Source organism: Octopus bimaculoides, chromosome 2, assembly GCF_046866305.1.
Source record: "Octopus bimaculoides isolate indiv1 chromosome 2, ASM4686630v1, whole genome shotgun sequence".
Taxonomy (NCBI): domain Eukaryota; kingdom Metazoa; phylum Mollusca; class Cephalopoda; order Octopoda; family Octopodidae; genus Octopus; species Octopus bimaculoides.
The window spans coordinates 116258330-116276375 of NC_142929.1; the positions used below are offsets into that span (position 1 = coordinate 116258330).

Sequence of the window (18046 nt, forward strand, 5' to 3'; positions counted from 1 at the left end):
GAGCTATTGAAAATATACATATGTTTAATTTTGCTGTTAACTTGTGTCATTGAGCGAACTCTCGGTCGACTGCAATATTATTTGACACTTAAAAGTGTATAGCAGTCGTGCATACTTTGAGGTGAAAAGGATACTGATATTTCGGGCCAAACTTTTCGGCTTAGAGAAAAAAATCTCTTTCTCTCTACGGCAAGCAAATTTCTGCAAATGCCCAGACTTTTCTAAATAACTTTTACCGACATAGACACTCAGAAATTTCCTTGAACAATATAATAGTTTTACAACATCAAAGAAACATCAATAAAACGGTATATGACTATAATGATTCTAGCACGATGTAATTCTGTGTACATATTTTAATATGAGATTAGAAAGTAAAATGAAAATGGAGTTTCTTCTCTGTTATTCAGAAAAGTTTTAGATTTTGACACTCTTTATTTATCTTTTTTTAAAACATTTCACAAAATTCATATGAGTTGTGAAATATTTTCTCACTTTCATACATAAGTGAGAAAACATTATGGATATAAAATATTATGGATGAATATATTGACGATAATGTTTATGTTTATAAACAAATTTGAGTTAACAAACATGCGATAATATTTATAAACATACTAGAGATAATGTTTATAAACAACTTTGTGTTTATGTTTATAAATAGACTTATGTCACGTTTATAAACAGATTGGGGGTAATATTTATAAAGTAACATATTGTAATGTTTATTGAAATAACAGTGATAATGTTTATAAATAATTAGATCAGGGTCGGCGAACCAGGGTAACTTACCCGAAGTGGGGGTAAAAATGAAATTCTTGGGGATAATGAGGACTCATTAGACGTAAGTAAAATTATATTTAAAAAATGTGTTCCTTGTTACGACAGAAATTTTTCTTCTAGCATGAAGAAGCAGTCAAAAAGTTACTGCCTTTTGCAACAAGCTACCTTTGCGAGCAAGGATTTTCCATTCTAATGAACATAAAAGCAAAGCAGAGAAGTCGACTGGACCTGAAGACTATCCAGATTGCTCTGGCATCAGAATACCCCAATTTTGATGTAATTGTAACAAAGATGAAACATCATTTCACCAAAACCTGAAGTGAAAAAGTTTCTAGAAAAATCCTTTTGTTTCATAATGAGGATATTGATTTATTTTATCGCATTTATTTTTTACTTTTTATAATTATAATTGTATTTTCCATATAAATAGATTCAATAAACCTTTTGAATTCAAAGAATCTATGGTTTTCTTTTTTTCAAATCAAAGGGGTAACGTAGGCGTAAATGAATATATTTTGGAGTAAATGTTTAAAAAAGCTCCCCGACCCCTGAATTAGATGATAATGTTTGTAAACACACAGATGTTAATATTTATAAATAAACTGGTAATAATGTTTACAGGCGATTTGGTGATAATATTTGTAGACAAATTTGAATTAATATTTATAATTGGTGTTGCAGCGGCAGAAGAACAGTAGTATATCCTTAATGAACCTTGTTCTTATAGTAATCTATATTGTAGATATTACAGTTGAAAACCCGTTTCGACAGTCTTTTGGAATCACTTCATTTATGTGTTTTAGATTTTATTTCCCAGTTTCGAGAAATTTTGAGACAAACATACACAGAGAAAGAGAGAGAGAGAGAGACAGAGACAGAGAAAAGAGAAAAGAGAAAGGTTGCTAATATGGAATGAGGGAAAAAGTACTCAAAATCATAGTAGAATGTGATAGTTTATTTAGGCTGACATAGTGACCTTTTACTCTGGAGCTTTACTAACATGGCACTTCATATGAGTGTACGTACATGATAACATGCATATATACATATCTGTGTGTGTGTGTGTGTGTGTGTGTGTGTGTGTGTGTGTGTGTGTGTGTAAGCCCTTTCGAACGAGCAACACAGATTCCACGGCTCCATACTTTGAAATGACTAAACATGAACTGCTATTGGAACTTACATACTATGTATAGGAAACTTTTTTACCACTTCTATACACCATTTTCCTCGAATAATGGAACTGCAACTGCAATATCTTTATATATCTTATTTCTACTTTCATTCTCTTATTTCCCTCTATATTCCCTATATCCGCCTTTTCAATAATAAGTCGAACTCAAATATTTCCTTTATTTAACCTTCTTACGCCGTCTCTGATGAAGGGATATCCATAATATCCCAGAAACAGCTGTAAGATTGTTTCCTTATAAATGTCCTGAAAACTTCTCACAGCCTTGGCTTTGTTATCTCATTCTGTCGAATACACACACACACACACACACACACACACACACACACACACACATATATATACATATACACACACACACACACTCACACGCACACACTCACACACACACACTCACACACACACACATATATAGATAGATAGATAGAAAGAAAGAAAGATAGATAGATAGATAGATAGATGGATGGGTGGATGGATGGATGGATGGGTGGATGGGTGGATGGGTGGATGGATAGCTAGCTAGCTAGCTAGCTAGATAGATAGATAGATAGATAGATAGATAGATAGATAGATAGATAGATAGATAGATAGATAAACTGCGTGTACACATTACAAGTTTACAAACGGTGAAATATCTTATTCAGTACAGTAATTTACAGTAATTCATTGCAGGACCATATATCACTGTTATTCTTGTTTAGAGCGTATAGACGGTGGTGGATACTAATAAACACACTGCCTTGCGATTTTCAATTACCTCTATGTAGATTTGAGTTTAAACCCCGGTCATGGCCAACTTGTTTCTTAACCACAACCACCCAGGACAACATCAACTGTAGTTCACTTCAACAAATTCATTTCTAATGTTGTAAGAAATCATCATTAATTGGTCTGAAAAGGAACGGTGGCTACGGTTGTTACAAACCCTACCCGACTATTGAGATGGATGTAGATCGGCGGAGATCGGTGCCTGTAAGTAAAAGGAAAATAGAAAGTTACAGAGGATTAAGGTTCAAGGAAAGATGAATTGGATTGAGTGTCTAGTGTGAAATTTGAATTGGGTGTGGGACACTGTAGTCGTCACCTTGCTGGTTAAAATCCTACTGTACTGAAAATATTGCAGCCGAGAATAACATTTTAAAAATCAAGATACGTTATATTAGATAAATTTGAGACAATTTATTTAATTTATTATGATAATCTAAAAAACAAGTAGCTTGCTTACAAACGACATGGTTCCGGGTTCTCGGGCCGACCAAAGCCTTGTGAGTGGATTTGGTAGACGGAAACTGAAAGAAGCCCGTTGTATATATGTATGTATATATATATATATATATGTATGTATGTGTGTGTATATGTTTGTGTGTCTGTGTTTGTCCCCCCCCCCAAACATCGCTTGACAACCGATGTTGGTGTGTTTACGTCCCCGTAACTTAGCGGTTCGGCAAAAGAGACCGATAGAATAAGTACTAGGCTTACAAAGAATAAGTCCTGGGGTCGATTTGCTCGACTAAAGGCGGTGTTCCAGCATGGCCACAGTCAAATGACTGAAACAATTAAAGAGTAAAAGAATATAAGCTAAATGTGCCAAAAGACGTAAAACAATTTTATAGTAATATTATTACTTACTGCAATAAGACGACGAGCTGGCATAGTCGTTAGCACGCAGAGCGAAAGCTTCCTCGCATTTCGTCTATCTCTACAATTTGAGTTCAAATTCCGCCAGGGTCGTCTTCACCTTTCATTTTTTCGGTATTAGATAAAATGAGTATCAGCTGCGCACTGAGGTCGATATAATCAACTTCCTTCCCCTCCAGATTTGATGACCTTCTGTCAAAATTGGAAACCAATATTGCAAAATGTTTGATTCAATTCAGCATTTAGGTATCTTGTAAAGATCTACTTCATATTCATAGAATACATTATATTGTAATATATATGATTCACACACGGTAGTGTGTGAATAATATTCTTAAAGTCAACATTTACTCACTCGCGACCACTTCCAGGCTTTGTCACTAATTCAGTTTTTTTTTTTTTACCAAATTTGATGATGTTTATACATCTTTAGATTGGTCACCTCCTAAGCTACATTTTGAGCTACAAAATTTGAAATTTTGTCCAGTAGAAAAAGAGTTGAGATTTCAAATATGTGAGGTCAAAAAGGGGGAGAATAATACCCGAAATCGACTTCAGGGATATACGTGCGACACTGCATACATACTTTCGTAAATACACACACACACACGCGCACACACATATACACAGACACATAAATAACTTTTAAAATGCCCATGTGACAATTCGTAGCTTTAAGGAGAGGGCTAAGCAGACAACAATTAATGATAAGTGGACTATTTTCTGCTGTCCATCATAAGTAAAGACTCACACAGACACACACATACATACATATATATACATACATACGTACATACATACTTATTGCAGAAAAATGTTACCGAGGTTTAAATTTTTATCATTTTCACCTAATCAGAAAACAGGATTAAGAAGTTGTCATTTTCTGCTTGGTAGCTGTCTATCACAAAATGAAAGTGAAATCATTATACGCGGAAGAATTTTTATTAAACAAACGAAAGCAAAGCATTACGACGACCAAAGTTGTAAGAACTTCTAAAGTTTTAAGCTTTTTTTGTTTACTTTTAAAGTTTAATTCAATATTAAGAGTAGCAGAATTTAGATTATTATTTCTTAGGGTAAATTGACAAGGTTTTTGCTTCCAGACAGTATGATTCGATTTTCAGAGTAGCAGGATGCAGATTTTTTTATTTTCAGGCAATTTGACAAGTACAGTACTTGAATTGCAGGCTTTATATTTATTTTGCATGAATTTCGACTAACAAACTAACTTTGCTCTAGCAAGGCAGGTGGCGCCTCCTACCTTACGGTGGATGCATTGGCTAGTTTTGCATCTTTAAAAATTTTATATTAGCCATGGCTTTACTTTTCATATGATCAGATACTCTTCTTACTATATTAGCTGATATATTCTCATACCTCTTCTTGATAGCTCTTCTTACTACATATAGATATAGCTAATTTAATTCTTGATTTTATAATAAAATTAGGATTACATTAATATTCACTTTTATATAGAAAATTATTTTTTATAATGAATTTTCTCACTTTCTTTTTTGGCGCAATCGTAATTATGCACTTTGTTTCAATATAAAAATTTTATATACAGTGAAGATATAAGATCTAATATTTTTTACAATTATAATTAGATTTCTCATTATCCTTAAAAAATTATTAATTTTAAAGGAACTAAATATACAGGCAGGTTTCTTTTAATTCAAATACTTTTTAACAAAAGAATATTTATTAGTTTTATTACATTGCCCGGAAAAAAAGTGGATTACAATGAAAAATGCGAGCGCATGCATGTTAATATTCTTAAGTTATTACACCTGGAAAAGTACAGAACAAGATTTCTACTGTAGAATTTGCCTAATTTATCACCTCTAAAGAAAACTAAAAAAATACTTAGAATTAAAATTCTACTGTACTTAAAATATTGCAGCCGAGAATAACATTTTAAAAATCAAGATACGTTATATTAGATAAATTTGAGACAATTTATTTCATTTATTGTGAGAATCTAAAAAACAAGTAAATAAAAATGATACAAAAATAATCAAACATAAATTTAAACAAAAATTTTTTTTAATTCATGTCTCTTGAAATATACAATTAATATAGTCATTTTATTTAGTTGTATCAAGTACAAACGAAATATGAAGTTGTAAATAATATTGCACAAGATTTTTTCACTTAAATTGAAATCCCATTACAAAAACAAAACAAAATATTGATTGCAGTAGAATGGTCATTAAATGGCTTCAAATCAACCATATGCTTAGTCAATTCTTTCACATTAAAAAAAGAAATTTAATCTGACAAATAAATCATAAGTAAAATTTATTAGTTAACATTAATACAGTAGAATTACCCTCATTCGTCTTTGGCTAATTCGTTACTTCACCTAATTCGTCACTTTCAATTTTCTCCTAGGGATGACTAATTGGGTGAATTCTACTGTATTTTTTAAAATTAATTTTATTTTATTCCATTTTTAAAATACTGCTTTTTCCGAAAATATGCCCAAGGGCTTAAATACAGACTGAAATAATTTTGCTGAAATAATTTTTTTCATGAAAATAATAAAAATTACTGGGGCTATAAATGAAAAGAGCTGTTGAATATAAACCCATAGACTTAAAATCGGATGAGCTAATTTTTGGTAAAAACCAGTAATGTTTTCATAATTTTTGTTTTAATAAAATATAAAAGGCAAATAGAAAATGGAGATACAGTTAATTGATAACAACTGATTTCCATCAATTATCATTGATGGAAATCAATTGTTATCAATTAATTATATCTCCATTTTCTATTTGCTTTTGAATATTGATAAACTTCAGTTTACTTTTGTCATTACCTATTATTTATGAGCATTAACACCAATGCTCATGATTAAATATAGGTAATATACCAGTGGATTCATAGGATTCTAGTTATCCCTTGGACGGTTCTTTGAAACCTCTAACTTAATAAAATATAGTAAATTTTTAAAATGTTATTGTCGGCTGCAATATTTTAAGTACAGTAGAATTTTAATTGTAGGTACTTTTTAATTTCCTTTAGAGGTGACAAATTAGGCAAATTCCACTGTAGAAATCTTGTTCAGTACTTTTCCAGCTGAATATTAACATGCATGCGCCCGCATTTTTCATTGTAATATATATATATATATATATATATATATATATATATATATATATATATATATATGTAATTGTATATATGTATATATCTGTAAAAATATGTGACGCTTACTCGGTAGCCATGATAAAACTCCGAGTTTTGGATGCCGGTGTGGGAACCCACGCCAACATCTCTTCGGTTAACCGGCCATTGAAAATTCCTGTGAAAAATTTTCAATGGCCGGATAACTTAAGAGATGTTGACGTGGGTTCCCACCCCGGCATCCGAAACTCGAAGTTTTATCATGGCTACCGAATAAGTGTCACATATTTTAACAGATAAATTCCTCTAGTTACATAATATCAAGGTCTCTTTCTTTCTTTTGTTGTCCTTTTTATCAATATATATATATATATATATATATATATATATATATATATATATATATATATATATATATATATATGTATGTATGTATATATATAGATATATAGATAGATAGATAGATAGATAGATAGATAGATAGATAGATAGATAGATAGATAGATTGATTGATAGATACATACATACATACATACATACTTACATACATATATATACATGTGTGCGTGTTTGCATGCTGAAATTGATTTTCTGCATCTGCTACACGAATTCGACATGTCTGAGACAACCTGCAATGGTTATTCATGAGCTCTGTTCTTGTACCCTTACCTAATCTATTGCATTTTAAAAATAAATGTAATATTCTTACATAAATTTTATTTTCTATTTCTCAAGGGAAAACCCTTATGGCAGAAGACAAAGTAATTAACAACAGTGACAGTAACCAACATACTCCCCCACCACAACCTCCCCCACCACCACCGCTGCCTCCACCACCGCCGCCTCTGTCATCTGAAGCTGTCCGTCATTCATTCAGAATTCCTACCGGAAACCTTTCATCATTCCACAGTGCCAATGCTAACCCGTTTTTATCGTCCATGAGCGGCATAACTTCCACGCATCCCTCTTTACAGAACGCCGCTTTCCTCAACGCAGGTCTCTCTCGTCAAATATGTCTCTCAGCAGAACTGCTACCTCGTTTTATTGGTAAGTATAATTATACACACAAACGTTAACATATGTGATGCAATGAGCGTCATAGAGTATGAGAATCAATAAATTATGTGATGAAGAAAATACATCAACACTAACTTAACGATTGTGTTTTGTGATAATGATGTCCCTGAGCAAATTTTTTCAGATATTATTTTTTTTTTAAATTGGTATTTTAGTTATTCTCTCATCGCTTTTTCGTTAAATGTGATGAAGTCTTCGCTACGCTAAGGAGGTCTAAGATGATCGAAACATGCTGAACTTTTCTCCCGTACCTGCCGATATGATTAAAATAATATTGGTCATTGAGAGATGTTCCTGCCATGACAAGCACGTCTTTTTATGTTTTTAGGCTAGTATATCTAAAAGTACTTTATTCAGCCTTCTTTAAGACGGTAGGGTATGATAGGAAAGACATTTTTGTTGTTGTTTTTAGCTGGTCGGGTGACCACAGAAATGCACCTTTCTTTCTTCGCACTTATTAAAGAAGTTTCGTTTAGCCTTCATCTTTCATATTTCAATAGAATCAAAATATCCATTTATATACTTATATATGTGTATATGTGTGTATTATGTATGAATATATATGTATGTTCGTATGTATTTGACTGCATATGCATACATACATACATACATACATACATACATACATATGTACCAGATTGAGTCAAAACTTTTTCGTATTTCAAGCTTTAATTAATAGTTCAAACAAATTACGTACGAAAAGCGTTACTTCATGAAAATATATCTCGTCATATTTTATTGTCTGTTGCCATCGTTGTATCAAAAGCTCTATTCCACGCTTATATTATTTGGCTGATTTAGAGGCAAAAAACTCCCTACACCTGTTTTCAACTTCATTCATATTGTCGAACTTTTGTCCGTGCAGGAAATAAATAAAGGCTTGAAAAAAAGATAATTTGATGGTTCACGGTTTGGACTGTAGGTAGGGTGAGGCAGCACTTCCAGCTCCTCAAGTTCCTCAAGTTTACGTTTGATCACATTTGAAGTATGTATCGAGGCATTGCAATGTTGTAGGAATGCGCGTCTTCAATGGATTAATGTCGGGTAGCAGGTCTTTAAATCATCATCTCAGATGGTCATGTTGCGCATGACCATCTGAGACAAGCTCAAAGTGCAACATACCCTCGGAATTCCACTAAACACACATGACCTTCTGTTCAAATTGCCCTTGTTTGACAACAGATTCTGAAGTCTGACCGGAACAAAGCCACTTCTTTCTCTTATTAGGATTACGGAAATAGATCCGTTTTTTCATCACCATTTACAGTTTGAAGCTAGAAAACAGGCATCTCCAGGATTTGCCAGCAGGTGTTTGCAAATGTTCACACGTTGTTGAGCCAGGTCATTGGTCAGGTCGGGAGGAGCTTCTCAACAGCGTCTGTTCACAAAGACGAGTTTATGCAGGTATCCATTAATGGTGTTTTGTGAAGTTCTGCTGACAATGTACGAGTGCTTGTGCTTGTTCGTTGTTCAACTATTTCAAACAAAGCCTCATCTTCCACAACAGACGGTATCCCTAACCTTGGTTTGTCTTCGAGTCTGGTATCAGCTTCCATGAAATTTCTGAGCCAGTTTTATACTACGCATTCGTTAACAGTTCCTGAGCTGTCCACATCATTAATTTCTTTTGCAGCTGACATTGCACTCAGTCCTTTTTTTCCACAAGTAGCGTAAAATAGCTCTAATTGTAATTTTTCACCACTCAATATCAAAGCTCTAAAATAAAGAATAAATAATTCAAGTTTATGTGTTCAATTAAATAGCTTGACTCAAAATATTAAATTTTGGCGCCAATTTACCAATCGGTGTGATTATCTTAACGATGGCACGAAAACTGTCATTTCAAAATTTTAGACAACACTTGTTAGTAGTTAGACCATTCTTTCGTTAATTATTTTATGTGACTATGTGGTTGCGAGCAGACCTAAACACCTTCTCACATCCAACTCATTCTTGGTCAGCGGAAGATCCGGGATGTGACAGCTGAAGAGAAGGCTGCACCAGTATTGATATGGTTTTAATCTTCGGTTGAGTAGGATTGAGCAATGTGAAATGAGGTGGCCTGGTCAAGGAGACACCGCGCTGCCCAGTCTATCCAACTATGACCTTATCGTAAATCCAACACCCTTACCAAAAGAGCGCGCACCTTTACTATATGGTGCCATATTGTCCAAATATAACTGTGCAAAATGCTATCAAGCTACTATCTCCCACTGTGACATTATGTCATTGATAAAAATAATTTACAATGTTATCCGCAGAAAAGACTGCCCTTGAATAAATATGAACAATACTTCTGCTATATAATACATACATGCATGCATACATACATGCATACGTACATACATACATATCAGTTGAAGTAATGCTGGCGCAATATTCCCATCAAAACATGTACCAAGTGCAAACGTAGCTAACCTGACAGTTTTTGTGGGATACAAATAAGTTATGTACAGTTATAGAAGTTAGTCGCTCCACAGATGTGAACACCACTTCCGAAATCACCGACGTGAATGTTTGGACAACTGCTTCGAAAACTGCAACTTCTGCACCCTTGTTAGAAAGAACTAGAATTTTCAAGTAAGGAGACTGGCTGACACGAATTTTACTGATACAATCTGTACATAGAACAGTAAAAATATTCGTAACAATTACCATTGTTGTTATACAAACTCCTATGATGGAACTTTTGATCCTTTGCTAGAAACTAACTCCCTCATTCTAGAAGGAATATGAATAAATATAAAAAGAAGGCACGCGTGCGTACGTGTGTATGAGTGTGTGTGTGTGTGTGTGTGTGTGTGTGTGTGTGTGTGTGTGTGTGTGTGTGTGTGTGTGTGCATTCCAAGTATCTAGTTTTTAACAAAAGGAAAATGAAGACGTCAATACATGCTGCAGAGTACGGGATTTATCTGAGTTACCTTGTAACACAAGTTTCACAGCACGACAATGATCGGGCGGGAACTCATTCGAATATCGTAAGGGTGTGAAACTCTAGTTTCGCGCACGCACGCATGCACACACACACACACACACACACACACACACACACACACACACACACACACACACACACACACACACACACACACACAACACACAAACACATGCACAAATAAACAAACACTAGCGCATGTTCGTTTCAAAAAATCAAAAGGAAATAACGTTGTGAGCAAATGATACAACACAATATGCATGTGCGCGCACGTTTGTATATATGTCTGCATATTTAGATATATATGTGTTTGCATATACGCATGTAAGTGCGTGCGTATTTCTGTGTATGTGTATACGTGTATATGTGCATGTGTAGATATGAGAATGTGCGTATATGTATGCATTCACACTAAATATTGTGATGAAAATAAAATGTTATGTATTTCCATTAATGTAGTCTATGAGAATCTGAATTATTAGTTGACTGCCATCTGGAGAGAATGGAATAAATCTCCTTGCTACTGAAATCTGGAATCCAAAGCACTAAAAACATTTTAAAGACAACAGACAAACAGGTGCCAGGTTTGATCAGCGATCAATTTTCATTGGGCTTGAAAGGTAATATAATAGAAAGTACAATAGACACAAGAATACAATAGGCTTTCCTGTGTCAAAGCCATCATCTACTCAGACTGCGCATTGGTTGCTTGTCTAGCTAATGTTACGATTATTGTCTATCATTATTACCTACACAATGCTTCATTCCTTTTCATTTTCTTCAGTTCCATCTTCACTTTATTTAATTGAGTGTTGTCCTCTCCCACAACCTGTTACCTATGAATGTAAGTCAGGTCTATTCTAGAACCACTTATTTCCTTGAAGAGAAAAAGAGAGTAAAAGAAGAAGCTGTGTCTATTAAAGTAGCCATCAGAATATTTCACCGTCTGAGAACTAACTCATAAAACAGCTGCACTATTGTCAGACGTTCTTCAGTTTTAAGTAAACAAACAAATAAATACCTCACAGAAATAGATTTGGAATATTTTCCCCCTTCCGTATGATTTTAACAATTCTTTTCGTCTTCTTTAAGTCTTATTTTCTATGTTTCGTATTCTTTTGGTGAGATACATTAAAAAGTATTTGTCCTTCCACTAAATAAATGATCACAAATGTATCAGTAACAAAGTGTTAGCTAATTTTTGTTATATTTGGTTGGCTCAGCAAAAATTATTTACTGAAGTTCATAAATTCGACAAACTAGTTGAAATTCGAAGGCAGAATCAAGTTTCACACTAAATTCCATTGCTCTGCTATTTTTTGCTGCGGTCTTCCATCTATAAATATTATAAAATTTTCTTTAATTGACTTGTGTTTTACATTTTTGGTGGGAACCCCTAAAACAATCCAGGTTTTTGGATCTGGCCCGAGAATTAAAAAGGTTGAGAACCTCTAAATTAATGCCTGTCGTCGGAACCAATGGAATATACACAATATGTTCAGAATTTATCGAAGCCTATTTTTGTATCAAGAAAGTCATACGGTTTGTAAAGAAGCCAGTAAAGTTGAATGACTAAATGAGTAAATGATAATAATTATGAGAGTTAATATTTACCCCCACTTAAACGTAGATGATCTGTTAGAACAAACTACACTGTGGTGGTTACCTTGAGAGAAACTCACATATTGGCTTTTGTTGCAAAATGCACTCTTGTTTATATCGCTAGCGGGGAGGTAAATCCCCACCACTTTCAACACTGAAACCAATAGATCTCCTGATTTCGACCTACCTTAGTCTTCTCAATGACGGACGCTCGACCACTTCAGACTTCAGTGACTCATCTCCCCGCCAGCGATATAAAGAATAACAATACAAGAACAGGCGCTGGTGTCGCGAGTAGCCAGTGTTAGAAAATATATATTAGCAACAGAGACAGTATTAATGCCGAGACGTAATATCTATCCCCACTTAAACGTGGATGTTCTGCTAGAAAACTATACTACAGTATTTAACATGAGAGAAACCCTCATATTGACTTTTGATGAAAATGCACTCTTGTTTATATTGCTAGCGGAGAGATAAACCCTACCATCTCCAGCGCCAAGACCAGTGGTCCAGCGTCCATTATTGAAGGTCGAAATCACATGATCTGATATAGTTTGTTCTAACAGAACATCCACGTTTAAGTGGGGATAAATATTACCTCTCGGTATTAATACTACCTCTTTCGCTAATATAGATAATAATCATATGAGTTGGAATTTGTCGCCTGCCACCCCATGTGGCTACAGAGGTGTGTTTAAACAATAAAATTCGAACTCAAGGAAAACTGGTGAAGACCTATGCCAGCAATAAAGTTACTAAAATTTGAAATGTTTTGTAGATGTCAATAAGTGTTGTTATCGAAAACTTGTGTCCTGAATAACTGACTTTTTCACTCTTCACGGAAACCAATCTTATTGTACCTAAAAACTTTGGGGGATTTTGATACTTTTAGTGATGAATCTTACGTTTCAACACATACAACTCATAATCATAGTAATTTTTCGATGAACTTGAATTTATAATCTCTTACATAATTTGAACTATATCAAATCGTTATACTTTCACGTGGTGCGATGCCTGGAATTACAAAACGATTTCAACAGACTTTACAGGTTTAATTTGAAGGTCTTCTAGAGAAAAGTCCTGATTTTAAATATAAAATATTAAATATCATATATTCTGAACTGATGAGATTTTCGCAAACCTGAATCTTTGATTTAAGATCAAAGATTATTGTGGAATTGAATAAAGACGTATAGTACAATTAAAGCATAATATAGCTATCGTTTAATTTAACTTATAGCTATTATTTGGTTTTGCTTAATCATATATATATATATATATATTAGCTGACGTACCCGGTAATTCCCGGGAAAGCGGAGCTTATCCCTTGGTTCCGTTCTCATAATTGTTTCGCTAATCCAATAACAACAATACAAAGTATGTAGCCCTTAAAACGGTTTTTGTACATTTACAGAGAAAACCGAAGTATCTTACACAGGATCTTGTTTTTAAGAATTCCCAATAAGTTATGAATACCCAAATTGGGAAGTCAGTTACGTAATAACATGAAATTAGTTACCCGATAGTTAGAATGAATTCAAATAAAGTAGCCCCGAAAAGTACTTTAATGCGTTCCCAGAGTATATAAAACATAGGAGGAAATACTAATAAGCTATGTATACTAAAATTGTGAAGCATGCTACGCAATAACAGGTAGCATATGAGATACTAACATATGAGATACTAACAATATGAGATACTAACAATTCAAAGTAAATAACTCTGAAAAGGGCTTTTGTGCGTTCCAAGAGAATATTACCCTCAGGGGCGCTAGTGTTGGTATATTCGTGAATAAGTCACTAATCGAAATAAGTGGATCTATTGTTTAGGAAAATACTATTTACTTGTTTAAGGGTTGTACTGGATAAATTGCGAAAATAACTCTTAAAGTTCAAATACTAAGAAATAAGCATACTCAATTTCATTTTTACCAAATAATTTAAGAAAGTGAATGGGTTATTTCCCTTGGCTATATAAGTATCCCTTCCGAGAATGAATAGGTTATTTTCCTTGGTTTTTAAAATAAAATATCTTATATATATATATATATATATATATATATATATATATATATATATATATATATATATATATATATAAGAATCCCTTCCAGGGGCCTTATTATCGATTTTTTCAACAATCTGTGTATGCCATGAGGTTTCCAGACAAGAGTTCTACTCACATGTCAAGTTTCATCAAAATCGATAAAACGATGTAGGAGGAGTTAGCTAACAACTCCACAAACACACCCACAAACAGAATTTCCCACATATGTAGTAGATATCAAAAGGATGTGTTATAATACTGTTCCAAAGCCATACCTAAAATCCAATATACCTCCATCATCAACTGCCCCACGGATATCATTATGGTTTCGACACCTGGTTAATACCATTCAATCCGGTGGTGTCAACAGCACTAAAATCAGTGTTGTTTGGGAACAAACAAACCAAAGAAACCACAACTTTCAAACAATGTACAACCGTATCGATAAATAAAGTCCATAAGTAAATTACGACCCCTCTTAAATACGTAACAAAACAACTCTGTTAAGTCATAAAAAAAATTATAATCCCTACCGTCTTCCGTAGTGTAATATAAAAGTAAATCTTTAATAACCACAGTATTTCAATCAATCAATATATAGGCAGGATTAAACACGAACCTTACTAAAACTACAACAAGATACATTTAAACCAATGTACACTGTATCGGTATTAACAGTAAACTGCAATAACTAAATTATATACTAAATTGCGATCCATCTTTAAGGTTTGAATAATTCACCTTTGGAAACATGGGTGTTTTGCTCAACATCCTTAAACAAACCTTATTCAGGGACCTTTTGAGCAGGATGGGCTACTCGACCTGAAGAAAATTCTAACTGGGCCCCACCTGCGAGGTCATGTGCTGTTTATCTTGATATGAGATCACCATGTCGTGCACATATGGTTGTGATGCATGTGCCTGGTGTACCCTTATCAGACGGGTAGTCATGATGGGTATACTGGGCTTCGTATATTTTACCCCAGTGTCACTTTGATGGCATGCACTGCTCTCTCACTCACATAATGATAATAGTGCTGATATCGGAATGGAGTTTGGACTGAGAAAATGTGGTGTGTTAGTCTTGAGGAGAGGCAAAATCAAATGTATGAACGGGCTAACGATACCATCGGGAGAAGTTATGAAGCAGATAGAAGAGACGGGCTATAAGTACTTGGGGATTTTGGAAATGGATAAATTGATGGAGAAAGAAATGACAGAAAAATATAAGGTGGAGTACTTGCGCAGACTGAGACTGATCCTAAAGTCGAAATTAAATGGACGGAATGAGATCGAAGCTATCAACACCTGTACGGTTTCACTCCTTAGATAGGGAGCAGGGGTAATCGCATGGACAGTAGACGAACTAGACAGATTAGAAAAAAAGACAAGGAGGTTGCTAACTAGATATGGGTCACTCCATCCAAAAAGTGACACAGACAGACTGTATGTACCAAGAAAAAGAGGGGAAAGAGGACTTATTGGATGCGAACACAGCGTTAGAGCAGAAGAAAACAACATAGAATGGTATGTAAAAAATGCCACAGAACCGCTATTACTAGAAGTAAGAAGGTCAGGCTTGTGTAGGATGAAATATTGCAAAGATAAAGCACTATACAAGAAATTGAAAACGAATGAAACTGAAAATAGGTGGGTAAAGAAAAGAATGCATGGTCAATTTCAAAGAGATGTTGAAGATAAGACAGAGAAAAACGATGGCTGTGGATGACTAAAAGTGATTTAAAACCGGAAACGGAGGCTCCAATCTGTGCTGCCCAAAAGTAAGCACTAAGAACAAACTACATAAAATACAGAATAGACAGCACAGCAGAAAGTGATAAGTGCAGAATCTGTGGAAAACGGTGAAACCGTATGGCATATTACCAGCCAATTTACGCCACTAGCCCAGAAGGAATATATGAGACGCCACGACAATATAGCCAGGCTTGTCCATTGGGCACTTTGCAACAAGTATGGACTTGACAAAGCAAAAAATTGGTACGAGCACAAACCTGAAGGCATTATCGAAAATAGAAATGCAAAGATCCTATGGGATTTTATGATTCAGTGTGACCATGAGATAGAGAATAGGAAGCTGGACATAGTCTTAATTGAGAAAGAAAACAAACTATGCTGGTTCATAGACATAGCATGCCCAGCTGACAACAAGGTATGCGATAAGGAAGAAAGAAAAGTCGAGAGATGTGACAGGTTAGCTTGGGAAGTTAAGCAGTTGTGGTCGAGGAAAAAGGTAGCAGTAATGCAAATAATTGTCGGAGCCATGGGAACAGTGAGCAAAAATCTCGAGAAGTACGCGGAACAAATAGGGGTTGCAATAAGGGTAGAGCACTTGCAGAAAACAACACTGCTTGGAACCGCTCAAATACTCCGGAAGGTACTCGAAAAATAAGAGGTGTTACCTTTGTTCACTGGTAGTGAACAGCTGACACTGTAATACATTTCCAGCGTTAGAAGCTGTGCAAAGGCAATAATAATAATAATAATAATAATAATAATAATAATAATAATAATAATAATAATAATAATAATAATAATAATAATAATAATAATTTAAGTATATAAGAATAAAAAGAAAGGATGAAAATAAAGATTAATAATAAATAATAAAAGTAATGAAATATATTAATAATAAAATATTAATAAAATATAAATGGAATAAAAGTTTTTTTTACAAAACATGGATGTCCGTGGTCCATTTTACTTTATGTGTGAGTGTATGTTCGTGTGTTTACATGTGTGCTAGTATGTGTATATACGTATGTTTACTACCTAAGTTAATTTATGTATACGTATGTGTGTGCACATATAGATGTTTACTGTCTAAGTTGATTTATGTGAACGTAAGTGTGTATGTTAGTAACGTGTTATGAAGTCAAATCAGTTTGTTTATAACGGTTTTTTTGTTATATTTCTGCTGCTTTTAAATAAAGTATATATATATATATATATATATATATATATATATATATATATATATATATATATATATATATAAACAAACTGATTTGACTTCATAACACGTTACTAACATACACACTTACGTTCACATAAATCAACTTAGACAGTAAACATCTATATATGCACACACATACGTATACATAAATTAACTTAGGCAGTAAACATATATATATATATATATATATATATATATATATATATATATATATATATAAGTTAAAAACGTAAAAATAAAAACAGAACACAAAGGATTCCGCGCTACACAGTTAAAACTTACTTGCAAGGATGACGCGTGCGTTCGATCATGTAATAATACAAATAATATGTGAGTATATGCATATATACGTACATGTATGTACATGCCTACATCTACATCTACATGCATATCTGGGTACAGGACGTTACAAAAAACGTAGACAAAATGAGAAACACCCTTGCAAGTAAGTTTTAACTTTATATTTCTGACGCGACTCTATCTATCTTTGTATCTTTGTCCCCCTTTCGTTCTTCCTTCTGTTGTTCTTCGCCTCTCCCCCTCATTACTATCTCTCTCTCTCTCTCTCTCTCTCTCTCTCTCTCTCTCTCTCTCTCTCTCGCTCTCTCTCTCTCTCTCTCGCTCTCTCTCTCTCTCTCTCTCTCTTCCTCCCTGTCTCTCGTTGCTC

At 34.0% G+C, this 18046-nt stretch overlaps 1 protein-coding gene across 1 annotated transcript in view; it reads left to right on the forward strand.

Moving 5' to 3' along the window:
* The window catches only part of LOC149137212 (paired box protein Pax-6-like), a 49810-nt gene that overhangs the window by 6902 nt on the left and 24862 nt on the right, over nucleotides 1-18046 (forward strand). The window contains exon 2 of the mRNA XM_089347524.1: nucleotides 7475-7786. Coding sequence (XP_089203650.1) covers nucleotides 7486-7786 — 301 coding nt within the window. The 5' untranslated portion in view covers nucleotides 7475-7485. The remainder of the gene's footprint in view (nucleotides 1-7474; nucleotides 7787-18046) is intronic.